The sequence below is a fragment of the Gallinula chloropus genome (assembly GCF_964237585.1).
Source record: "Gallinula chloropus genome assembly, chromosome: 23".
Lineage (NCBI taxonomy): Eukaryota > Metazoa > Chordata > Aves > Gruiformes > Rallidae > Gallinula > Gallinula chloropus.
In genome coordinates, this window is record NC_140108.1 from 3,801,521 (window position 1) to 3,828,819 (window position 27,299).

General features: G+C 50.6%; 1 protein-coding gene across 2 annotated transcripts in view; it reads right to left on the bottom strand.

Moving 5' to 3' along the window:
- Positions 1-27,299, bottom strand: part of PRDM16 (PR/SET domain 16) — a gene marked incomplete at both ends in the record, with an annotated part of 286,316 nt that overhangs the window by 40,801 nt on the left and 218,216 nt on the right. For both annotated transcript variants that reach the window (XM_084274611.1, XM_084274610.1), the window contains one exon: positions 1,659-1,793. In XM_084274611.1, the coding sequence (XP_084130737.1) occupies positions 1,659-1,793 (135 nt within the window). The remainder of the gene's footprint in view (positions 1-1,658; positions 1,794-27,299) is intronic.

Consider the following 27,299-nt stretch of genomic DNA (forward strand, 5'->3'; position numbering starts at 1 on the left):
AAAATTGCTTTCACAACTGAAAAATAATGAATGAAACATCTCAGCTAATCTCTTTCAGAACAGCAGCGTTCTCATCTGGAAATTGGGACACCCCACCCCCCCAAACATCCAGAGGTCTGGGTTCTCCTGTCAATGACTTCACTACATGTCCAGGAAAACCTGGGATTCTCAGGAATGCCCCCAAGTTACAGAGGTGTAAAAAAGAGCAGAGTGCGGTCAGGGGTGGAGGTGCAAAGGACCATCTCCCCGTGTAAACCTGTTTCTTTCTTTCCGGAAAATCAACCGGTTTTGATTAAAAGCTTTTTCTGCCTCTTATCATCACAATACCACTTTGGCATGTTGTGGGTAATCTCTCCTTGCAAAAGCCTTGCTTTTCTCTGCACACTGACGAACACATCCCAAACCTACACACACACACCAACCAGGAACGATAACACCTTTTGCTCTGGTGTTCTGAGTCCCTCCTGGAAAAACCCATGCCCAGCCAGCACCACGGAACTGAAGTACAAACCAGCTGCGCTAAGAGAGCTTGGGCTGGAAATCACCAGTGCTTAGTCACTCTGAAGATTTATAACGTGTTTCCAGCCTTAGGAGTCAGTCACAAGGGCTGGTGATGGTCTGGCTGGAGATCTCTGCTCTCCCCCCCAGGATGCTCAGAGCATCAGCACCCGGCAGAGTCTCCCCACCAAGGAACTGAGACATGGTCCTGTTCAGCCCTCAGCGAGTCTGGAAAGGTGCCCCTCAGTCTGCAAGGGGCTGTGTGGCTCGGGGAAGCCACGGGACGATCAGGAGTGAAGCCACATCATCAGGCACAGCCCCGTGTTTTCTGTGCAGGATGAAGGATGGGGAAGTCCTGAGGAATGGGTGAGGGGAAAGCTAACGGCCCCTGAGGCATTGACCTGGTGAAATGGAGAGGCGGGAGCAGCCCGGTGTGTGTCACCACGCACCGAGCAGCTCGCCGGGTAAGACAAGGAGCTGATGATAAATGTTGGCTCTTGCTTAGAAGGCTCCTTGTTGTAAGAGCACTTGTGAGTGGTGGTGAGTGGGCACCGCTGCAATCAGCAGCCCATTTTAACCCAGCAGCCTGGAATTTAGAGCTTTGTGCCTCGGTCTCCTCTGGATTGCTTAAATCACGAACATTTGTGATGTTTTTGTTGGGTTGCTTTGTTGTTTTTCCTCCCTCCATCCAAAGGGAAATTACTGAAAAGCATTTTAAAACAGAAAACGAGTTCACAAAGTGGGCTGACATCCTGCACACCCTGAGCCACACTTGTTTCACAGGAGCCAGTGTCCATCCTGCCTCTCTGCCAGCCATGGACTTTATAAGCTCTTGTTGTAAGTTTGTTGTTCCACCCTCAGCTCATCTTTGTGTTGAAGCCTTGAAAATTAATTGTCTCTTAAGCTACACCACCAAACCAGTGTGCATCTAAATACACCTCCTGTCTGCTCACTGCTAGTAACAGCCTCTTCCCCACCACAGAAGGGGTTGGGAAGATCCCACAAGGTTTGGATTATTGTAGGGAGCTGCCAACTGGATGGATCCCTCAGCTGCTTCCATCCGGCACCACGGCTACACCCCGTCCTCCAGCCAGCCCACCCCAGAGTCTGCTGCAGTGGTGAGGTGGGCTCAGCGACTTATTAATTGCCCAAGTCATTACCTGCTCGTTAAGGTGACAGACGGCGAGATTCTGCTCCTCTCCTGAGCAGGCCACACGGATGTACTTCAGCCAGTTCCCAGCTCCGCTCTGGCTCGCGTCCACACAGAACTTCTCATTCCCCAGGTCATCAGCAATCTGGAGAGGACAGAAGAAGAAACACAGGGGTCTCACAGGTCTGCTGTGGAACAGCAACGCAGAGAGCAGAAAGGAAGGAGGATTTGCAATGCAGGGGTCTGAGCAAGGAGTAGAAAGGAGGCTGCGTGGTGTATGTAACTAACAGAGACACATCCGACGGGGCTACAATCAGCTCTCGGGCATCATCTGATGTTCCTGGTGAGCAGAACCACCAAGGAAATACATCAGAGTCCTCCAAGAGTGACAGGCTCAGGCTTACAGCTGTGATGGAGACAAACACACGGGCCTGGTACTCACCAGCTTAAGCAATCAGAGCAGATAATTGCTCCTGATCTTACTGTCAGGGCCTTTAAATGGCTCCATCCTCACCATACCTGTTTTATCCCTTCATGCCAGATCGTTTTTTGATATAAATAAAGAAATCACTTTGTTTTTGAGTCAGCTTTCAAAATGGGTCCCTCACCACAGGGCTGTGAAATGTTATTTCAGGAAACGCTACAGCCACCAACGTCTCCTCCTGTGTAACTACAGCACTGGAAACTCAGGGATGCCAGAGGATCTGCAAGGCTGCAGGTGAGATGAGATGCAGCTAGAGTGCAAAAGAGGGATCCTTCCAAATAAAGCCCTTCAGAAGTCCAGGTGTGGGGAAAAAGTGTCATGGTCTGAAGAAAACCACAGGGTTGCCTGGAAGATACCTTGAGCTTTTTCATTCTTAAGGGAGCAAAGGTGACCTGGGAACAGAAAGCTGCCCAGCTTTCCTCACCACCCTCCAGGATGACCCACCTCACAACCCACCCAAGGAAGCATATTTTAAAACATACCCAGGACACCCCCCCCCTCACCAAGGAAAAGCCCTTTGAGTCCTGGGCACAGCACGATGATGTTCTGCTTGTGAGTGGCCCCCTAGTACTGAAATTCCTTTTTCCCTTAGACTTAGATTTCCCTCTACCCCTACCAGAGCCTGTGTCATTGTAGATTACTTCAGTCATCAAAAGCTCTTAACATGCAATTAATTCTCTCAAAATCTCATGGGATACGATAATATTTTCCCATCTATCTCAAGACAGAGAAAGAAGAGAAGGAAGGAACAAAGGAAAGGAAAAATTAAGAGGCAGTGAAGCCAGCAACAAATCCAGTGTAAGGTCAGGCTGGGGAAGCCTGGAGTGATGCTGTTGATCAAGGCTCTTGCTCCACAGCTTTGAAAACCCATGGAGCATCAGGACGGTGCCGGCATCAGCACTATCCCCAGAAAAGCTCCCACCTCTGCACAGGCCATACCCTGGCCTTGCACTTCCAGCACCAACTGTGTTCATCAAGCCACGTGTATAAAATGGACAAAGGGACAATCACACCACTGGCATTTGGCTGTTTCCCTCCTAGTCAAAACAGAGCACTCAAGCCTTGGTGAAATCCTGCCTTGTCTCCTGGAATGGGTGGTTGGCTGGGACAGAACTGGTGGGAAAAAACCTCCCCATGTCCAGCCACGTTCCTGCCCTGTGTGGGAATGCTCCAGTCAGTTCAACTTAAGCAGATCTACCTAAATGGGAAAAGCCTGCAAACTTCCCCTGGCACATCCTCCATGCCTGGCCCTTTGGCTGGACAAGCCTTGGCATCCCCCTCCTCCCCACCTTGGCTGTGCCGGCACCAGTTCTCCCCACGCACTGCTCAGTCCCATCACTTCTCATCACTCACCGACTCAACAGCTCCACCCCAGCGAAGGGGATAACTGAACCTTGGGATTAACCCTCCATTTGCCAGAGGCACCAGCACTGCTGGGGTCAGGTCTCATGCCAAAGGAAAGGACATGTGAAAATCCAGGAGGAACCACCAGTGTACATCAAGGGTTAAATCCAGGTCTGAATCCAATTGGGGACATCGTGTGCCAAAGGGATTTTGGGAGGGTGTCTGACAGCTCTTTTCAACTGTCAATGCTCCCCTCAAATTCAGTTGCCTTTACTTGGGGACCTGCAGTTTTTAAAAGCACCATGGGGAGTTCCTGAATTTACCCTTCAGGGGTTGGGGAGTGGGGGGGGTGGCAGTGAGACCCCAGCAAAACCCCAGCTCTTCCCTACCCAGACTCTCTATAGCTGGAACTTTCTAAGTGCCCTTGTTTGCCTCCCCTTGAGCTCTACTCCTAATAGCCAAGGCCTGATACACGGCAGTAATGTCACTGGAAGCCAATTTAAGGTCTTTGGAAGGAGAAAAACCAACCATAAAAGTGTTCTTAATGCGGTACTAGAGTTTACTCAAGCTAAAATAACTTCTGTTTCATCTTAGGGAACCTCTAGGAACATTGAGGCTGGCCCAAGCTGTTGACTGTTGAGATTAAAGCACTTGGCTTGGCTTTACTGACCACAAATTAGCTAACGAAGTGCAACAGCCAGGCCAGCACCTGGAGGGGCAGGAGGGGGGACACACCGAGACAGAAAGTGGCAACAGGTCCCAGGGAGATGGTTTGGAAAGCGAAACGGAGATGAATCCTCAATGTTTGGCTGTTGACTTGAAGCCACGGACCAGTTTGGGTATACAGCTTCTACTGGTTTGAACAAGCAGCAGCCCAGTCATCTCCCAGTACCATTAACTCACACAGCAGCAATCAGTGAGATGGAGTCACGCTGGGAATATGATATGGCACGTGCCAGGACCACCCACACAGTCTGTGTTATGTCACAGCCATGTCTTACAGATGCCCCCTTTCACAGTCTACAGCTGTTGGGCCAAAGCAGCTCAGACAGCTTTGGAAACCCCAGAATTCAGCTCAAATTCACCCAGTGCTTTGCAGGGCCCCTGCACGAGGCAACAGCTCTGCCTCAGAACAAGGTCCTGCCTCAGCTAGAAATCACCTGAAACCCTCTGGTTTTATCTGAGCAGAGCCTTCAAACCCAAACAGCGGGTGTGAAATCTCACCATCAGAATGAGAAGAAAAGAGGTTGCATGAAACCCTGAGAACTGAAGCCCCCGATTTTCACACCCCCCCTCACTCTATAAATAGCTCAAGGCCCGGCAGCCCCACTGAATGCTGCTCTGCTCTGTTACCGTCCCTTCTCAACCACGGGCTTCTGCTGCTTCCAGTAAGGAGCCTTTGAAACTAGAACAGCTGGAAAGCCAGGCAAGTGTTCTAGAGGTGGAGGAGTGGGCTGAGCATGGCAGGGACTCTGCTTAGCCAGCAGGGACTCTGCTAGCCAGCGGGGACTTCTCACTTGCCAGCCAAAGGGAAGGAATTATACGAGTTCTCCTATCCCATCCCACACTGTAGCAAAAGGTGTTTAGTCCCAACAGTCAGGGATTCACTGGATACTTGCCATTTATCACAGGAACAGAAATAAAAGGTAGTGTATGAGAACACAGGCTTGTGTTCCAAACCCTGCCTCTGGATGACGACCACACCACAAATATATCAGCGCTTGCGAACACACAGCACAGGCCTTTCCCCACAGCCCATAAAGACCTTCATGTGGTACCTCCAAGGCTGGCAAATACCTCTGGTGTTACTTTACTGGGATGTTTCGGTGTTTGTCTAACCCAGCGTGTGGCTGTCTGGGAAGTACGACTGTTCTGGGACTCAGTGGGACGCCACACGTGCCACCGTCACCTGATGGCACGCAGGGTGCAGGGCTGCTGCAGAGCGGGGCTGTTCTTCAGGGAGTCCGGCTCTTTGTGGTTGACACCTCTAAATAAAGACCAGGTTCTCACGCTCACGCTCTTTTCTGATGCTCTGTATGAAAGCTGCATCACAATTTAAAAACCCCGAGAAGCCCCAGGAGTAAACACAAATCTCTAGCTGCGGTGTGCAGTGCTTCCTCTGCACACACACAGGGTCAACCCTGTAAGCCTGCTTCCCCCACCTTAAAAACCTCTGGAAAAACAGCTTCTACATCTTCTTTCCAGTTCACACCAGAAGGAAATCAGAAATTTCCTCTGCTGGAATTCCTTCATTCTACCATTTCAGGGCAAATCAGCTCACAGGTCATAGTCGGCAGCAAAGATGATGTTCTATTTGAAGGCTGGCTTTGGGATTTGGGTTTATATATGGTTTTTAGAAGCACAACCAGCTCTAAGAGATAACCAATGCTCTGAAGAAGATCAAGTAGAGAAAGGAAAGGGGGTAAATGTCTTATATAGAGGTAAATCAGAGACAGGGAATGGAAGCCCTGAGAGATCCATCCCGCAGCAGACTGCTGGATGGCTCAATTTGCCATCCTTGGGAGGTACTTGGTGAACAGCCACAGCCAGCTCTGTTAAACTGACTGGTTATTCACTCTTAAGTCCAGAGCTAAGTTAATCTCTATCAGGGAATAGACCCTAGCTTGAGACATAAGGCCATTTGCCCAGAGACGCCCCTGTTTTCCCAGGCATCAGGCATTTAGCACCAACAGCAAAAGAAAAGAAAGATGCTGCAGGAAGAAAAACAACCACAACAGAAAATCAGGTGTAATCAGCAGGAATATGACTCAGTGGAATTAAATTCAGTAGTTGTACTTGCTCTGCACGCTCGGGGCAGCCCTGTGGTCAGTGCGGTAGCAGAGGGGTCTCTGGTGGGCAATTCGGCTGCGGTGTTAAAGGGAGAATCAGAGGAGATGGAAGAAAGGGGGAAGATAAGGGAGGGGAAAGAAAGGGGAAAGGAATTAACAATTAGTACTTGGTGATACTTTCACAGGCCTAAAGCCATTTCAGGGTGATGCACTTTACCTTCCCGATTCCCCACGGTGTGACCTGCAGAGCTGCAGCCCCATGGAGCTGTGTTCCCTGCACGAACAGGGGCTGCCCACAGGAACAGCATGTGCCTGGAGAAGCAAGCCTTCACCAGGACTGCATCCTACAGGCCCTCTCATAGAGCTGATTATTGTGGGAGCGCTTCCCCTGCCTCCCCTCCCTCTGAGCAGTCTCCCATCGCATCCCACCCACCCATCCCAGATTTCTCCTGGCTTTTTTTCCCTGCTGAACGTGCCCCAAACCAACCACACCTTTTCCCCTCTGCTGTGGATGCTGAGTTCAGAATTTACTTTGATTTCTTAACCCAAGGCACCTCCCATCACTTTTGTCTTCACATCCAACAGTTCATCCGAGCGCTCCCAAATCCACTCCCCTTCCCAGCCAAATGGCTCCATGATTTTGTCTTCACTGTCTGTTCCCAGAATGTTATCTCCCCCTCCTCTGCTGGGGTCCTTGTCCCTCTCCCTGTCAGTGTCTCTTCTCTCTCCCCATCAGTGTCCCCTCGCATTCGCTGGGGTGGCAGGTTGGCGCAGGCCCATGGCAGAGACACGGGCACTGGATCCAGCCCCGGAGCACCGGCCGTGGCTGCGGCTCAGACTCATCTCCAGGCAGCCAAAAGGAAATGGTTGTCATGTTCCAGGACTCACTCTGCAGCTTCATCTGCTGAGCAGCGCTCAGGATCCGAGTCCAAAAGGCTCATTGATCTTTCAGGGCTCGGTTCCATGATTTATTAACATCAGAAATGCTGAGTTATGGAGCAAAAGTTATGGAAAAATTCTCTTGAAGGTTTACGATTTTTTTCTGCACATCATTTGAGGTTTCCTGCCCCTCTAATTTGTGGGCTCTCTGTTGGGTTGTTTCTTTCACGTTTTAATGGGCAGCGTCCAACATTTGGCCTCTGCTGAGGTGTGCTGTAGGACTGGAATGCCTAGGGATCTGTCGTCAGTTAGCTTAATGGATTCCTAGTGTGCATGAAGAAACGGAGCAACCATGAGTTTGCCATCAGTGACCCAGCGTCCTGTTGCTATAACATCCCTCCCCAGAAGCCGAAAGTGTAATAAACCTTCTCATCCCATAGTTGCAGATCTGCCTCTGACAGTTTGGCTGATGCTCACATTTTATTTGGCAGGAGTTCCAGGGAGATTTTTTCCTTTTTTTTTTCCCCCCCTTTTTTTCTTTAATGACCCACAAGCTGATTTAGAGCAATAAACTGTTGCCATGAAGTTTTGTTGTGTTTCTTTTAAATAAAGGGGGAGGGAGGGACAGCCACAATTTATGACTTTCAGAACTCACTGAAACAGAAAGTCCATTCTTGCCCCAGAATGAAGAGAGAAGGACCTCATCCAGAGAAACACCTCAGTCAATGTGCAGACATGAAGCCTAGATGAACTCATAAATTCAGCACTCTGCCTGCAATTAAGCAGGCTTCCTGGTGATTTGACAAAGAGTTAATGAGAAACGTGTCAGACAAGAGCAGGTCGCAGCACCGAGAGCCGACGGGAAGAGCAGCTGAGCCAGGCCCAGCTCGTTTGCTGCCCCAGCTCAGGGCCACTGGGAAGCTCTAAGGGTGTTCAGGGAGAACCACTCTCCTCTGTGCAGGCTCCTCATCCAAACTAAGGTGGTGCAGACAGCCTGGAGTCTGCTCTCCATCCTAAAATGTCCAATGAGGAGGAGAGAGGATGCTGCTGCCTGAAAGCCTCTCCTCCAACTTCCATTCAAGCCTCGTGCTTTGACTTTGGGCTGTGAGCAGAGCTCTCACATCACCCTGAGGGAACTCTTCAGGCCCTCTCTCCCAAACAGCCCTGCACACCTGTGACACGTGTGGTCCAGGGGATGCCAGGCTCCAGTTCCAAGCACCACTGAATGGCTGTGGGATCACAGGACTCAATTCACCTGCGACTGAGGCTTTCCAGCTCTGTGAAGTGTCTGTGTGGGCATCCTCAGGAGCATCCCCAGCATCCCTGCTAGCTCCTGCCTGGCTTTTCAGCAGGACAGCTGGGTGCACAGAAGCCATGTGCTCTGCCACAAAGGTATCCAAACACCAGGAAAGCTCAGAGGAGAGGGAAAGAAACCTTTACAGATGTCCTCCTGTCAAACTCACAGGTTGCTGTCTCACCAGTACTGAGACAGAGCCAGGAGAGCCACTGGTGTGGGGTAACACAGCTGGACTGTGCTGGATCTGGTGGGATATGGGATGCTGGGCAGAGGCAGGAGCAACTGGTGCTGAGCCTGGTTCCAAGCTGGGTATTGAGCCTGGTTCCAAGCTAGAAGCCTACCCTGGTGCTGAGCCCGGTGCAGCTGCTGGCTCGTGGGAGGCAGCTGTGCTGCCACAGCCAACAGGACAGAGACTCATCCGGATTTTTAAAGGAATTTGAACTTTCCCTCCCACTCAAGCCACAGGTCTGGAGTGGAGATTTTCCACTGGTGTCTGCGCTTCCCGCTGCGCTACTGTGTTATCTGGTTTCATGGAGGATCTGAAGGAAAAACATCCAGAGGCTCTGGGGAAGGTTGTTCCTGAGACATACTTCTGTCACGGAAAAACAACCTTCTCATTCTTTTTCCCACCACATCTGAAGGGCGGGAGGAGTCACATGAAACAAGGCTGGTTGCTCCCCAAACGCCCCGTTCCCTTTCCAAAGCGGCGCAGCCTGGAGAGCTGACACAAGCTCTGAATTCCTGGAGCATGTGTGAACCCAACGGAGCCTGTGGAAGGGCTGCTTGTTATTAACCACTCTTCTCCTGTGTTCCCAGCAGTGGGCAGCTCCCACGTCACCCAGCTTTGTGTGGGGATAAAACACCCATGGAGCTGCAGCGCCATCGATGTCCCTTTCAAGCACAGAGGACCCATCCCAGCTGCCCAAACATGAGCCCTCCCAGCAGCAACCAGCAGCCACGATGACACCAGAAGAGAGGTGGCAGGGACAGGGAGGGGATTGTCCCTCTCTGCTCTGCCCTTGTGATGCCCCAGCTGGAGTCCTGTGTCCAGAGCTGGGGTGCCCAACACAAGAAAGATGTGGGACTAGTGGAGAGGGTTCAGAGGAGCCACGGAGATGATCAGAGGGCTGGAGCAGCTCCCCTATGGAGAGAGGCTGAGGGAGCTGGGCTGGTTCAGCCTGGAGAAGAGAAGGCTGTGGGGGGACCTCATTGCAGCCTTCCAGTCCCTGAAGGGAGCAGAGGAACAGGAGGGGAATCAGCTTGTTAAAGGGTAGAGACTGGCAGGACAAGGGGAACGGAGTGAAGCGTTAGAGGAGATATTGGGGGGAAGTTCTTTCCAGAGAGAGTGGTGAGGGGCTGGAACAGGCTGCCCAGAGAGGGGGTGGGTGCCCCATCCCTGGGGGTGTTCAAGGCCAGGTTGGATGGGGCCCTGGGCAACCTTGTGTAGCTCCAGGCCTGGAGGTTGGTGTCCCTGCCTGTGGCAGGGGGTTGGAGCTCTGTGACCCTTGGGGTCCCTCCCAACCCAGACCAGTCTGGGATTCACTCTATGATTCTATGACACAGCACAGCGTTCACACAGCTCGTTCAATGCCATCTCTGTCAAAGCACCTTCTACTCTACAGAGCTCCTCAGTGCAACGGGCACCTCAGTGTTCGTGACACTGTGCAGGTTACACTGCAGAGCAAGTTCTGTGCAAAGAGAAGATGAGAAGATTCTCAAGGATAATCCCCACTGCACTGCCACCCCTCTCCCATACCCATTGCTCCAGGGGCAGAGCTTTGCTTCCCAGAAGACAACCCCAGATAACACAGGATGTCAAAGAAGGTGCTGGCAAACGCCAGCTCCTGCACGAAACCATCCCACCCCCTTGTGTTTCTCTCTTTGAGGGTGCTGGGCTTGGCTTGCACAGCAACATCTAATCACCACACAGAAAGACAGAGTAAAAATGTCAAAACAGCAGAGGACTTTGGAGATGATGGCAGGCATTTATCTCAACAAAAGCTCATTTTTCACTCCTAACGTAATTCATACCACACTGATTCCAACAGTAAACCCTAAGAAATGATGCTTGAATCAAATCACAGGGTTGCCTCAGATACTGTACACACAAGGCAAGGAAGGGATTTCCAGTTCTCTCTAAGATACACACACACACAGACTTTGAAGTTTTCCTGCCCCCAGAAAGAGTTCCAGACCCCACACTTTTCTGCTCTGCTTCATTGTCCTCATTTTAAAGCACAGTAATTAGTAAAGTTCTAAAAGCTGGACAGATGAAAAATAAATGGGAACTGGAGGGAAGTCTTGATATGATAAAGACAAGGGCTGCTGACAGGCTTCAGAGCTTCAGGACGTTTAGGAAGGGGAGCAGGAAAGGACAGTGGGGCTGAGCTTCCCGCGCTGTCCGAGGGATCTGGGAGTGTCCAAGATGCACCTGGGGAGTTCCAATCCAGCCCTGTGTACAGACACTGCTGCTGCTTGTCTTCAATCCTCCCTGATTCCTGCAGCTTTATTTTCACAACATTTTGGGAGCGGAGCTGTGGAACACCACTGACTGCAGAGCTCTTCAGAGGGGCTGAGTGGCAGCGCCGGGTGCCAAAACCATTCGCCACGTGTTATGCTCTGGCCAAAAAAGTCACGGAGGCTTCAACTGCCCCTCACACCCTGGTATGACTGACAGCCTTCTTCCCATGTCAGCAAAGCCCACTGAAGGATGTTGCAGGAGATCTGCCTGCTCTTCCTGGGGAGGAACTGGGACCATCATCTGACAGCACTGGCAGCTCCGCTCCCGTCCCCCACAGACCCCTCACTCTCAGCTTATCCTTGACCATCAATAATATATGAAACAAATTATAACATCAGTTATCCAGGAACCCAGGGAAAGGTGAATGAATTCAGAGGTTCTTGACATAGCACGTGTTTGCCATCTAATTAACAGACCTGGGGGTATGTGGCTGAAGTTCAAGTAATGGGGAGATACAGAGAACTGAACTCCCAGCAGGACAGGCTGTAAGGCACAAAGACTGAGCTGGGGAATGTCCTGAGAGGTGGGACAAGACCTGAGGTTTTAGGGCTTCATCCTGTCCACGACTGGTGCCAAGCACACACCGCGATGGCCTCACTTTGGATGGTCCAGCATCCGTCTCACGTGCAGAAGCATCAGCTGCACACGAGCACTCGGCCAGCACAACAGTTACCAGTGACCATGTGCCTCACCCTGGGGGATATTATCCCTCCTTCTTCATCATGTCAGCATGTAAAACAGCAATCAGACTGTCTAGGAATATCCATCTGGAAGCATCTACTTTCCCACCCACTAAACACCTTGACCTTCCAGGCCCCGAGGATGCACGGTGCTAGAGCTTTAGCCAGGACCTAACATTTTCAGAACAGAGATTTGAGAGAAGGAAAACAGTGAAGAAGAAAAAAAGAAGCCCTGAAGCAAAGCAAGGCACTACCCTCCCCCAGAGCTGACACCGCCTGAGCCCAGCTGCACCAAGGTTTCATTTACACAGGAAACCCCCCCAAAGGTGCCACAATCGTACAAGGAAGCAGGGTCCCTGCAGCCTTTCTTATCAGAAATGAGTAAGGCAGCTGCTTTGCAGGCTATTCTCATGCTCTTTAGAAGGTGTGAAATAGATGAGTTTGTGAACTGGGCTGGCACTGAGAAAAAGAATGAAAGGATATTAGAGGTTTCCCTCCTGAAGAAAACAGGAACAGCAGAGCCCCGTGTAAAGGGCGCACAAAACAAAGCAGCCAGCTCACACCAGCCCCCAGAGAAATTTTCTCTTGATGTAGTAACAAAGTACTGCTCACCTCTGGTGAAGCTGAAACGTGTGATTTCTTTATAGCCCATATTTACCGAAAACATGACCAAAAGGAGGTGCAGAAATGAGGCGACGAAGCCTGTGCGCCCGTTCCACGGCGGCACCGGCGGCTCCCAGCCTGCAGAGCGACATCCTGCACCAAGGCTGCCTACTGATTTATTTTAAAATATATACAAACAAGATCAGAAGAGTCCTTCCCAGCACAGAGGCAGAACTGATCCCCTCTCTCAGGTGCGGTACCTGACTTGCTCCCCCGGGGACGCTCGGGTAGCGTGGGCAGGTCCCGTGGCTGCGATGGCCCCAGCATGACATCCTGCTCATTGTCACAAGCTCCTGGGAGCAAGAGGGGCTCCAAGCAGGGAAGGAGAAGACACACTCCATGTGCTTTGGGGTGCCAGAGGGACAAGGAGGACAGCTGTCCAGTTTGGAAGACCTGAGGTGGGGGAGGCAGGTCCTTGGTTAAAGGACCACAGCCCAGCTCCACCACTATTTTATCCCCCTACTACTGCTCGTAGCTTCTTGTACCAGGCAGGGGGACCCTGGTGCAAGATGTTTGGTTGTGTGGTTTGCTAGGAGAAGACACACGCACGGTTCTCAGGGAGCCTCTTCTCTGCAGGCTTTCACTTCCACACACCATTGGAGGGCAATGAGCTTCCTTTTCCAGCACTAGCATCCTCTACAGACATCTGACTGTTAACCTCTCCCACTCAAGTCCCTTCTGTTGCAGACCCAGCTCTAGGATTCCTCAAGCCAAACCTTGGCTCTCCTTCCAAAACTGTGAGCGATGAAGCTCAGGGAGCTCTGATCTGAGCAGCTCCTCTGGAGCTGGGTGATCTGGGCTCTCTGCAGCTGAAACTAAACCAGTGTCTTGTCAGACAGCACAAAGTGAAATCTGAGTTACAAGGAAGCACAAGGGTAAATTGCACAGTCCCAAGGGCTGCTGGGATGAACTCTACCCCGCACCAGTTCACCCACTTATGAAACAATCTATTCCAGGGAACTGGATCTCATGATCCATCTGCCCAGGAATACACAGAGAAACAACATTTCAACATCTCCAGCTTAGGTCTTCCTCCATCTCTGGGTGAAAAGACAGCCCAGCAGCACACTGTGGACAAGGTGGTGTCCGGATGGGACACCCAACAGAAGGCACGTGGATGCTTCTGCTCTGGTTACTTGGGTGATTCCCATGCGTTGGGTGCTCTGACAGAGGGACTCAAAACAATCCATGATGGGACACAGCACGTGTCTTGCTGTGCCTGAGCAAGGCAGGTTTGAGGTAGGGAGATCCCAATCACCTCCACACAGAGCTGCTAGGAACACCCATCTGAAGCCCTAGAGACACGGCCCAACACCCATCACCAACATTTCTGCTCTTGTTAGGATGAGCTGGTTTGAAGCCCAGTGGAAGTGGGGGGGGGGAGGGGGGGGCAAAAGGATGGCATCTGCCTTCTGCAGCAGCTTTTTCCCCTAGAAGAAAGCCTGATTTTGATCCAAAAGATGGAGCTGAGGATGACAGCTCTCAGACACACTGAAGGCGAGAATGGTTCTGTCTCCAAACCCAACCTTCCCTCAGTCCTTTCAGAAAACATTACAAGCACTTGAGGCACTGAGAAGGTCCAGCTGACAGTGCCCTGGGTCCCTTCTGCACCAGCACATGGGGATACATCTTTGGTAACAACTTTCTTCTCACTTTTTGCTGTTAAAAGCACAGGTTACAGAGCAGCAGCCTCCACAGCTCCAGCTCAGCCATAACAAAAAGTGTGGATTTAGGGTTAAGTAGGAAGCACCAGCTCACGATTTTAGTGATGATTTAACATGCAAAGGGAGCAAAACATGTTGTGGAAACACCACTATTGCCCTCATTCCCTCTGCAAGCACCCGCACAGCCAGGCACAGCAACAGCACAGGCCTTGGGATGCTGTTGAAATAGTTTATTGAGCCCTAATCCTACAGCCTTAAAAAGAATCTAATAGCACAGTATTTCCATGGCACAAACGATCCCTGCCTGGATCTGGCAGCCCCCTGAGTTCTCTGTGGATGACCATAAATTCAGTTATACCAAATGGAACCCGAACAGACATAAGCCACAGAACATTTTAATTGGGGCAAGCCTTAACTTTTTTTGGAAGAAGGATACAACCAGAGAGTCTGCAGAGATGACACGACACACATGCTTTCTCCCTGGAGCTGCCTGCTTTTATTAATTACCCTGGCAGAGAGATATTTATATTGATGTTGTCAGTGTGTGAACAAAACCTCATGGACAAAAATGGTTTAATTAAAGCAGGAAAAACATGGTTTATGGGTGGTTAGCAAATCTGTTCTTTAAAGTCAGTAAAACTTTCACAAGTGATTAGATAAAAATAAATCTTTGGGAAACATTTGCACCAAATGTGTCTCTTGCATTTACACCAAGGCACAGCCCAGGGAAGAGATCTGAGCTGGAGCATGGACTCAATGATCTGCTGGCTGCACCTCTGTGGGTGATTTCACATGGCTGCAGCTATCTCAGGCTCGTTTTCCCTCTGCCTTGATGGACAAACCTGCCTCTCTGTCCCAAAATGCTGCCTCCCTGCATCCCATGCTCTGCTGTCTCATGGATACCTCTGGAAAATAAGGCAAGGGAGGACAAAGGTCCCACCGGTCCTACTCTGCCTTGCGATGGGCAGCGTGCACCAGCACGCCGTTGGTGCTGGACTGGGGAAACTGGGACAGCCTGGGCGCCCAGCTCTGCTTCCTGGGAGCGAAAAGGGAGAGTCTGTCCCATAAAATCTGTAACCACATAGATCATGGAAAGCGGTTTGGGAAGCACAGCCAGACCAATACCGGGGTGTGTGCGAAACCCTGTTACACACCTGCACCACACACGTGGGGCTGGCACAGGCTGCCCCTCACTGAGGTTCTGCAGTGGCTGCAGCAAGTTGTGCTGAGTTGCAGCATTTCACCTGGGGCACTGTCCCTGTCCCCTGGACTCAGGTACCCAAAAATAAACAGCCTGGGGAAACCAGGGGTGCACAGAGGGGCTGGTGCAGGGGATGGCACAGCAGAGCTGCAGCCCCCTCCCTCGGCACAAGGTCTCCTTGTTGAGGGACGATATTCCCACGAGAGACAGACGCTGCTTCAGACCAAAGCCGGGCGGCAGATGTGGAGCTCACGTTCTAATAAATACAAATAAATATCTGACCTCAAGCAAAAGCCCCTTCGTTTGACACTCCTAATCGCTTTTGATACTTCAAGCGCAGTTTTTACTGGACTGGATCCAGTCAGCCTATGGTAACGTAACAGTCTTCTTCTTCACATCAACAAAAGTCCTTTTCTAGTCCTGAGGGCTGGTGAGTTTATCCAAATACTCTCCCCGTTTACTACTTGCCCCTTCTGGAACCAGTGGGCTCCACACAAGCACGCTTTGTCCTTCTGGCACCACGCTGGAGCAGCACGGGGCTGCTGGCTGGGATCAGCCTGGTGCTGGGCATGAGGCCACGGCCCTGGCAGGAACCAAGCACGTGCCTGATGGAGATGCCCACCCTCCCCATCCTCTGCCTCAACGAGGAGCTGCTCACGTCTGATGGCACCACAGAAGGAAAGCACAAGCACAGGGCAGCTCTTCCTCCCCTGCACCATCTCCCCAGGAAGAATGTTTGGAAAGGCTAAATAGTCCTTTCCATGTTTCTACATCAGTTCTGATCCTGGCTAAGCTTGTCCAGTCTGTTAGCAGCTGCCAAACCCATGAAGTAATGAGAAAGCACAGGGGGAGAAGGCTGACTTCATTCCAGCGGCGCTGGAGCTAACAGCCCCAGTACGCTCCGAGCCTGTCAGCACGTCGCTCAAGGGGACCTCATTAGCAGATCAGACTGCACCAGCCAGAGGGATGCGTTCCTTGATGCCACCATCCCTCTGCTGCAGACTTGGGCTGACCCGAGCATCCTTCACTGGCTCACAGAGCGCGGGTGACGTCAGAGCGCAGGTGACGTCAGAGTGCTGTTCCCCCCATGGGACCTGTGGGACCCATGGCTGGGGATGCTGACCCAGCAGCCTCCGCAGGGATGAGAAGGAGCAGTGAAAAGGGAGGATGCAAACGCTCACCTGGGGTGCAAGGCAGCTGCTTGGTGCCTGGGGGATGCGGCCTGGTCCGTCCCAACCCAGCCCCCTGACATAAACCAAAGGCGCTTGGTTAGGATCAAAGCTCCTCCATGGACACACTGGGGTATGCAGAGAGCCCAGAGCCCCCCGACACACGAAGCTGACTCCCACCCTACGCTGTGTTGGTGCAGCTGATGGCTTCCAGCAGCCTCCACGAAAGAGGCAGAGCAACTGGAGACATCCAGTGCAGAGCCAGGGACCGAGCCGAGCTCTAGAAACAGCACGTGAGGGAAGCTGGGGAGACCTGGAGTTGTCCAGCCTCAAGGAGCCAAGTGATGGGATGTAACAGCAGCCTTCAGCTCAGCCATAAGGACAAGGCCTGCGTCACCAGATGCAATGCAGACAAGGAGAGACTCTGTCCTCGAAGAGTGGGTGGGATACATACCTGCCCCAGCTGCCAGGGAGTGGGGCGAGGGGCTTCCACAGCCCCCGTAGGATGGAACATGACACTGGTCTAAAATGTTTGGCCACCTGCTTGGAATAAACAGGGACTATTAAACTGGGGTTTTCAGGGAGTCTGGGGTCATTATCAGCGCAGGGAAATCTTACACAATTAAGTTTGTTGCACATCCATCAGTCCTTCTGTGACCAGAGCTGAATGGGACGGGACAGCAGGAGCGAGGTGTCAGTCTGGACCTACAGCCCCAAGCCAGGAAGGGGAGAGAAGGCGTGAGCCTGCTTCCCCCATGCTGCATCTCTGCTCCGGAGCTGGGGGTGCTGAGCCCAGCACCCCTCCTCCAACCCCAGGCCTGCCCCCATGGCACAGTGCAGAACCGGGGTGCTGTGACGGATAGGCAGATGAGCAGCCCCAAGCTGCACCCCAGGTGTCTCTGGAGATGGCCATGGGCCAACGCCAAGCACCAACCGGGCCAACACTGCTGTTTGAGGGGCAGCATCCAAAGGATCCTCCCCCTCCCACCGAACCAGCACAGGAACACAGCACATCCACCCCTTCAAACAAGCCCACTGCCCTGCGATGGATCCTACGCAGGGTCATTCCATTACCTGAGCCTAACACACATAACGAAGCCCAACTTTCAGCAGATAAAGGTCCATAAATCTCTTCGCCTCATTACAATGACTGCTGGCTAAGGAAAACGAACCCAGCTTATCCCCAAACATGTGCTGTGCTTGGGACAAGGGGTCTGTAATAACACACTGAGAACACAGCCCAGGCCGGCGCTGCAATTGCCATGGGGCCGAGTGCCGCAGGTGCACTAATATAGGCATTAGTGAATGATTAGGCCTCGTAAAATATATGAATGCTGTTTCTTTAAGAAGCCATAAAATTTTATTGAGGAAAAAATCCATGTGTAAGGCTTTTGGTTCGTTTCATGCGGTCATTCAGAATTTCACTCATTTCTGACAGGACTATGATAATTAAAACTGCGGCCCGGGTCTGGTTTCTATAAAGTCCATCTGGCCTTTCCACGATGGAGAGTTTGGGAAGTTTGTAATTGCCTGGGCAGCAAATAACTATTTTGCCATCCGTGGTGGTTTAATTTTGTCCCTGCAGCAGGGGAGCCAAGTCAGAGGGGCAAAAGATCATTAACGTCTGCGGCAAGAAAGAGGGGCTCCCAGCGCAGTCGGCCGGCCGTATTTGTTGAAATGCTTGACACCAACGGGCCCCATTAATGCAGGGGTTAGATACAATCTGTGGAAAAGGGTCTATTATAAAGGGATTATTTGGAAGTGTTCTGTAGTTGGGGGGTGGGTGTGATTGAAGGACTTAAAACTGTTACATTAACCCTTAGGGCACTCGGAGCGGTAACAAACCTGGTATTAAAGAGCTGGTGTTTGTCACAATTTCTTCACTTCCCTCCTGCTCTGCCACAAGGTCAAAGAGATTAAAAACATCCATAATGCACTCTTCTGAGTTACAAAGATGAAGCTTGTTTTCTGAGCGCTTTACGGCTGGAGCCAGCTGCCCCCCCTCTGCTCTCACCCCAAACCCAATCGTTAAAGGAGAAAACAAGTCAAAAAAGACCCACAATAGCAATTATTTTATATATATAAAAAATTAATATACATACCTTATATATATTAATATATATAATATATACACACTATATATATATCTATATAAAAAAAAGGTGTGTGTGTATATGTATCAAAGACACCCGACATGGATGGGGCAGGTCTGAAGTTGCATCAGAGGAAGTTTAGGTCAGAAACTAGGAAAAAATTCTTTACTGAAAGGGTTGTTAGATACTGGGTGTTAGATATTGCCCAGGGAGGTGGCTGAGTCACCATCCCTGGAGGGGTTTAAAAGAAAAGGAGATGCTGTGCTTGGTGACACGGTGTTGGACCTAGTAGGCCTGGATAAATGGTTGGAGTCAATGATTTCGAAGGTTGGACTCGATTTTTTCCAATCAAAACCATTCTATGGTCTGTGAGCAATGCCCAAGGATGAAGCACTGCCACGCCAAGCACAAAGATGAGCAGATGCAGGATCAGCTGAATTCAGACATTCTGAGTGCTCAGAAACTCCGTTTGAGGGATAAAGAGGCAGAAAGCATCACAAAAAGGAATGGAAAGGTCAAACACAGTAATGGATGAGAAAATAAACTCTGTCTGAAGGTGGAAAACCCGCTGTGCCTTTGACAGGTTGGATGAAATCCCCAAACACTTGCATATTGCCTCAAGGTCCCACCTTCTTTGCACTGCAGCAGTAAGAGACAAAGGAGGAGAAGCCCAGAAAGAAAACTCTGGGCACTGGGCAGAGCCAGTTTCGGGGGGGCCAGAACATGGTCCTGCTCCCCTGGGGGCAGCTCACCAGCGTGGCAGATGACTTACACAAGCAGGTACCACCACCACATCATTAACTGATGATCAGCTCTTTTGAGTGCAATTTCCTCTAGAAAAACTGGCTTTTGTTTTGCTTTCTTTCCAAGGGTTCATTCACTTTATGTGATTTTACATCGTCCTCAAACCAATCTCTCGATTCACAGCCTGTTCACTGTCCTACCGAGAGCAGGGTAACAGCCCCAGCGCCCTAAGAGCGTCCCGTGTCCCTTGGGATCACCCCAGGCTTTGAGACAGGGATGTCAGGCCCTGGCTTCACGGGGCAGCTCTGGAAACACTGAGAGAAAACACGTCTGTATTAACTGCTCCCCAGACCCCACTTGAAAGAGCAGCAGATATCACTATGGAAAACACCTTTCATAGAGAATTACTCAAGCCACAACTCTTCCCATACAGTAGAGTATCTGTTCCCTTGGCATGCCCATCACCGCTCCCCACAACACTCTGACAGCATGAATTACAGCTGGAAACAACCAACATGGAAAAATGTTTCTGCCTGGAAGATCAGCAAGGTTCATTAAAACCCAAAAAGGAGGGGAAAAAAGGGTTTAAGGCCCTTTTCTTACAGCTCCTGAGCCCAATCCACAAGAGCCTGTGTACACTGAGCTACAAAACCCGACCTCCCAATTAACACAGTGCAGAAGTCGCTCACACCAGTCGGTTTAGGTACAGTGTGTGGGTGCCGTGCCCTGTTTGATGTGGGGTGTCTGCAAGGCACAGGGCACAGGCAGCCTGCACGGCACAGGCACCGCGTCGCCATGCGGAAGACGGAGCAAAGGAAGTGACGAGCAGCCTCCCTCGTCTCAAGCAGGGAACCAGAATCAAAGCACCAGAGCTGCTGTTTCGCTTTTAAACAACGTGGATTCAGTATTTTCCAGGAAGCAAACACCTCCCAGATAGGAAACTCAGTGAGGTACAACCTTCCCTGAGATGGTCTCAGTGTAAATGAACCTGAACTCAAACTCAGTCCATAGCATCAGTACAAAGGCAGGACTCCTGAATCCCTGCAGATACCCACAGCAGCAAAGCAGAGTTTAATGCACTGAAACCAGCCCATGTTTCAATGGAGGGCACGTGAGCTGCAGGTCTGTGGTGCCTGCTGCTTGCTGCAGAGCATAACTGGGTATCATCAGGCTTGCAAACACATCTCAGTGCTTCCCCACCAACTGTCACATAAGCATCTTTACTAAGCCCAATGTAGGTTGTTTTGCTGGTGGAAACACGGTGAGGAGCTTTCAGACAGGCTGGGCAGCCATTCCTGAGCAGCCACCTCCCACCACACCCCAGCTCGTGCTGTAGCACTTTCCCCTCTGGTTTTCAAAGTCAAACAATGTGGAAGCTGAAGGAGGTTTTTTTAAAGACCATGAGTGCTTTTGGATGAGCAAAGTTAGGCAGCTGCAAAGACATATATCTGACAGTGGCCTAGAGCAACAGTGGTATCTATGCTGTCTCCCCTTATGCAAGATGCAGATTAAAGTGGTCTTAGCAAACCAAGCGCTTTCTCAAGGTTCCAAACACAAACACCACCTTTAATAAGGCCTCTCCTACAATAATGTATCCTAGGTGATGCCAAGTACAGACTTTTAAATAGCACTCTGAAATCCACACAGTACACTGAGTGGATAATGCTCCAGATCAGCTTTGCCATTGCCTTTCATTGGGCAGCACTAAACCCACCTGGCTATGGTGGTCTTCAGGGAACCAAACTGACGTGATTATTCCCACCTTTCTGATTCGTTAGCATCCCCTTTACACAGCTCCTCAGAGTGAGGACAGAGCTCCGTACCCACAGCAGACAGAGCAGGCTTCTGCCCCAACAGCTGGTGGGCAGCTCCCCCCAGCATCTCCTGTTCCGATGCTGCAGAAATCGTAGGTGGCAACTGTGCTATTTGCTCTTGGGAATCACGTTAAGGGATGTTCTGCTCTCCTGAAGAGATCACAGCTGAATTAAACCCGTGTCTTTCCCAAAGCAAAGAGAGGGAAACGTTTCTTCGTGAAGGAAGCACCAGGCTGCCAAAAATCCTGGAAAGGTTTCTCAGAAGGGGAAAAAAAGACAGAATAAAAGAAGCTGTGAAAGTTTATGAGGATAAACACTGATGACAGGTGGAGTAGAAGCTGAAATCTGAACTCCAAAGTAACTGCAAATAAAGATTTGTTACAGATGGTTTTAATATGACCTAACACTGGGATGCCAGCTACAGTATCACTTTTTCCTGTAGGCTGCACAAAACTAATAACATGGTTATGGAAACACGCTGCACTCGGGCAGACACCTGGGGAAGGAACAGCCCTTCGCACACCGAGTCCTGCTTGGGGAGCGTGATGGGGTTGGTAAGAGGTTGGTGAAGGGACAGAGCTGGAACTGGTACCATGTGTGTCTCAAACAGGTAAAACTGAGGGTACCACCAGCCCAGCTACCCATTGGTCTGGCTCCATGTAAGTGCTTGTGTGTGTGTGTAATTGGGGGTGTGATGGAGACGTTCAGTCTTGGCACTGTGTTTCATTTGTGCCACTCATCTTTTCATCTCAGAGGATTCTCTATTCTCTAAAGATTGGATTTTGAAATGGGGTTTTTTGCCCCTTCTTTGCCTTTGCTGGGAGCAAGCATAGGCTGATAGCATCAGCACCAAGAGTGGTTCCTCCCTTCCTCCAGTGGCACCACTCAGAGGTAATGGATGGAGGGAGGGACAGAAGACTCTTCTCTTATTCCCATCAAAACTCATGGTTTTGGCAGCTGGGCCCTCTCAGATGAACAAACAGACGGGATCTTCTTCGGAAGAGTGGAGAGGTCCTTGTCTCACTGACCTCCACCCCAATTCCTGGACTCCCTATGTAATTTCAAAAGCAGGACCCAGCTGGAACATGCTCGGTTGCTACATCCTTGTCTAGACTTCAAGCATGTAACACAGTTGGCAGGTTTAAGTGGTCTTGTCAAGATCAATGACAACTAACGAACTGCACCACGATTTGGGGAGGATTTGGGGTATTTTACACAGCACAGTAAATCTGTAATGTGAGTTGGGGTAGGAAGCACTGCATCACTACTGTTCATTCCAGAATCAGCTGGGTTATTTATTTGTCACTGTTGCTTCCATCAGCTTCTAGCTGAATAAATGCACCAACCATTAATGAGAGAAACACTGAGCAAGGTTCTGAGAAGTGCCAAACTCCCTGATATTTAAGCCATGTTTATCAAAGACACAACTGGATGGGGAAAAAAGAACATTAAATCAGTAGCACATGAACTAAATGCATACCTGAAACCACTAACGATCACATTAGCCTATAAGACACTCAAACTAATTAATGAGGGACAGAAAATGATGCCAGCTTTCTCAGTTTGCACCCAGCAACATATACAGGTGCTTTGTTTCATTTTTACTGGTTTTATATGTTCTTCTGACAGGCACAGGGTAAAGCAAGGGAAAGATCAGCCATGACCAAAGAGTAAAAGCACCGTGCTGTGAAGTGAGGACCTCCTGGCTGCTGCCCAAGGGTGGGTGCAGGACCGGGTGCTCCCACCTCCTTACCCCTCCCTCATAGCTTATCATAGAATCACAGACTGGTCTGGGTTGGGAGGGACCCCAAGGATCACAGAGCTCCAACCCCCCTGCCACAAGCAGGGACACCAACCTCCAGGCCTGGAGCTACACAAGGTTGCCCAGGGCCCCATCCAACCTGGCCTTGAACACCCCCAGGGATGGGGCACCCACCTCCTCTCTGGGCAGCTCAACTGCCAGTAAAACTTCACCTAAGGAGGCTGTGGTTGGTTGGAGAGCTTTCCCTACCGATTCCCACAGCTGAGAGGATGCCATCCTCCACGCAGAGCATTGCTGAAGGCTGTCTGCCAGGCACAAGCTTCCCAGGGCCTGGCAGGGCAGTGCCCTGGGGTTGGGGAATGCCACAATGCCCAGTGGACTCATCAATAAAGCCAACATCAGGAATAATAACATTTTACCACTCACCTTATGTAGCTTTTATTTTACACTCCATTAACTTTTACTACCAACACCATGGAATAAAGGCATCCTTACTGCAGGGAATTAGAAACAGCCTTTTGGCAGAGGGGAAAAAAGGGACCCAACAAAAACCTCCCCAGTGCATTCTAATATCAGGGGCTGCCTTCCCTGACAGGGAGAAACACCAAGAACAAATGCAGCTTAAAACATGCATGTCTGCTTCATGGTTAACCAAGAAACAGCCTTACCTGTCCTGAGGCTTGTCAGGTAACCCCATGCTTTACTAACACGCTGTGCTCAGCACCTCCCAGGATCAAATTCAAGTGATAAACTGAAGCAAGAAATCCCCAAGCTCTGTGTATATGATAACTCAGTATGACAGCAACTGATTTAACGATTACTGCTCTCTAACTGCAGCAAAAGATGACCCAACCACAGAAAATATTAATTATGGTCACCAAGGTGGATGCATCTGAAGGACAAACGGAGCAAAGCATTTCCCAGGGATGTGTGTCAGTAGCTGGCAGGGGAAGCCACGCCTTTCTGGGCTTCCTTTAACTCATTACACTGATTTTCTGAAACTTTTATGCACGTCAATCACAAACAGACAGCTCTGAATAAGCTATTGTTTGTTCAATGGGACAGTGCCCTCGGCCATCATGCCTGGCAAGTCAGGGGACTGCCTAATGTCTGGTTTTAATATGGGCCAAGACCTTTTTCCCCCTCCTGTTTAGTATAATTTTATACTGGGTGGACATATTTAGGGCCTGAATGGCTTGACAGTAATGATTAATACCCTGCATTAGGAGATTCCAGTGAAAGTATTCAGGAGCACGCTGTGCAGTTTGGTTCTCATCAGATGGTCAGGTCTACAGGCCTATTAAAAACAGCAGGAGAGCTGCAGACTTAATCACAGAGGCTGGGCCCGTGGAGGGAGGAAGAGCGAGATACACAGAAAGGAGAGAACGAAGAGGGCGGCTGCGCAGAGACGCGCGAGAGCACGGTTAAACCACGCTCCAACCAGGGAGGTTTGGGGTTTTCAAACTCAAAACTGGTTGAAATGTAGTATCTCTCCTCAAAGCCCAAGCAGGTGAAGTCAGGAGACCGGACGAGGTGGTAACGGAGAGCTGGAGATGAGAATTACTTAGGGTCAGGTAGCAAACATTTTAGAGAGAGGAAGGAAGTTGTAAAGCAGGACAGGCAATGCTACTGCTCCGTGTGGCAGCAGACATGGAAAAGCATGTCAGGATGATTTTAGGAGAGAGATCAGGGAAAAGAAGCCACCCAGAGAAAGGCTTCCAAGTGCCTCCCGCTGTCTGGTGCCTTGCTGCTAGTTCCCAGTGTCAGAGTCACCTCTGGATGCCTGGAAACCTCATTACAAACCACGGGTCCAACTGAGTCCCAGTAACTCGGTGGGAACGTGGAGAGCTTTGAGGGCAGCAAGGCTGAGCCCCACGCCGCCTCCTGACCCCAGGCACAGCAGGACGGCATCTCTCAACATGTACAAGCACTGGCTTGTGGTAAAGAGCTGCAGATGATCTCCCAGGTGAGGCCAGCACCATGATCTGTGTAATTAAACAGCCAGCGTCCTCCACTGGAGCGCATCCGTGTGGGACGTGCACAAGGATGCTGGGCTTGGACGTCCTCGGTGCAAGGACACGTTTGTGCCTGAAGAACTCAGGGCCACGTGCTGAGCACAGAGAGTCAGTGGGGTTTTGGCTATTGCTCAGACTAGGAGCACAGAGGAAACCACAGAGACATCCAGGAGAGCTGTTCTGCTCACCTGCAAGAAGCTATGTGCTCCACACCAGGGGCAAGGAGAGGAGAAACTGCTGGGCTTAACTCCAGGGAGCTGAGCCAAGACCTGGTTTTGTCCAAACAGCATTCTCCAGAAGGTGAGGAAGCACTAAGGCTGGTCAACAGCATCACCCCTGGCACTGGAGCCGGCCCAGCTCCTGGTGCCCCACGGGGTAACCACTCTGAGCCCTGTCCCTGGTGTTGAGAGGTTTCAGGTATTAACAACCCCTGAAAGATGACGTGGGACCCAGTTTCTCCAGCTGCCCCTATGGTTTTGTGCAGGGTTGGGGACTGCAGAAGCACTTGCTCTGCACTGTGGAGATGCCAAATTCATTTTACCAAGGAGCCCTGAGTGCAGGGACGTGTGTCTGTCACCCAGACACAGACGCACTGACCACGGGTACCAGACTGTGCCTGTCTCACAAGAAACTCAGTGTTCCTGACAAAATAAAGCCATCCTCACTGATTAAAATCCCATCACCTTTTATGGGACCAGCTGGGCCATTAGAACGTTACACACTATACAGCACAAAGGCATGTTAGGGTGAAGGATGCCACACCAGCACAATGCTGCTCCACAGCAAAGGGAGTGAGAATTCCTCCCTCTCTGAATATCCAGAAACATGGGTGGGTGCAGTCCTCTTCCTAAAACTCTGCTGTAAACTGGTGTGTTTCCAGGAAAGGTGAGCCCTGAGCAGCCCCCTCTGAAGGCAAAGGCAGATATGCTGTACTCAGCACTCTGGCAAACGAAGCCTTTTAAAACCACGGCTGTTCATGGGCTGTGTAGACTCAGGGCCACGCAGTAAACATCCGGGCTGGGAGTTTTTGAGCTGCTCTTCCAGGCAGGAAAGCTTTATGCTCTCCTCAATCTGCAGAGCTGAAATATCCCTGCTGGGAGCAGCAGCGGTGCAGCAGCCTGAGGGGAACTGCCCAGCGGATGGAGCACCAGGCACCACAGCCTGAGGAGCATCCTCTGCCTCCCAGACCCCAGCACTTTCCTCCAGCATGAGAGCAGGGCCAGCAGGACACTCAGACCGCTCTTACACCTCCTGTTCTCTCAGTCTGGCAGGGGAGTTTCAGATTTATTTTCTGGCATGAGTAATAATTTAAATAAAGATCAAGACTTGGCCATTCAGTGCTCCTGCCCCAAGATGAGCCGTGGATCATGAGGAAGCCTTAACAGCCTGCTGTAAGCATCCTTCAGTGTCCAGGGTCATGTATGAACCAAAATAACAATCTCAGCCTCGTGAATATGTGGATATTTTCTGTCCATTTTCAGCCATTTTTAACTAATTCTCCCAAAGCATTTTGGTACCCCATGTGTCCCCAGTCCCCACAGCCTTTTACAAGGTCACTATCTGATTAAAGGACTCTGCATCGTTCCCATGTGTGCCCCTGGTTCCACAGCCACCTCAGTGTGAGGCCAAAGAATTCACTGTGTTGTCAAAGCAGCACAGCCCTGATCACTTATCGATCTCATCAATTGCTGTCGTGAGCCCAAAAGGTTCAGCACCAGAAGTATGATCAGAAGATTTGATCAAAGCAATCGACAGGTTTGATCCCAGACTGGGGTTGGGGATGCCGGAGGCTACTGACACGGGAACCAGCTTGATGGAATCACTATGTATGTTTGTCAAAAAAAATGGAGAGTGGTGGGGGAACAGCAGCTACTTTGGTCGTGTTTGGTGCAGGGTTTGTCCTTAAAGCGAGCTGATGGAGAGGGCACCCTCCTCCCACGTTCCCAGGGATGTTCCAGCCCTCTGCAGACTGACTGTGCTGCTGCAGAGGTGAAGCCCTTCTGTGGGTAACCCAAGACTTTCTTGGGTAGGGCTGTCACCTCTCAAGCATGCCGAGTTTACATTAAAAACCAAATCATCCTTAAAGCCCCAACAACACACAAACTGTACATAACAAAGCCCCTGAGGTGTTCAAAGTCTGCAAATCCCCCCAGCTTCTGGACCTCTGAATAACAACAAACCCAAAACAATCATTAATTCTTCTCCAATGCACAGACCCAGCTCGGTAACAAGCGCTAAAAATACATCTGAACCTGAGAAACAAAAGAGCACTTTGAAAGTTTGCTCCAATGATTAAATAAATTAGACCTGAGCTGCTAAGAAGGGAAGGACACAAAGTTCACCGCCAGCACGACACGGCCTGGCCAGGCCCTGGCTTGTTTGGGATGAGAAAAAAGAGGGAAAACTGGCACATTTTAACCGATTTCCAAGCTGCAGGCAATTGTCATTATTAAGTGACAATATGATTTTCCAATCTTTGAGATCACATGTGGTTTCTGGGTAAACTGAGGGCTGTGGCCAGGCAGCCACCCT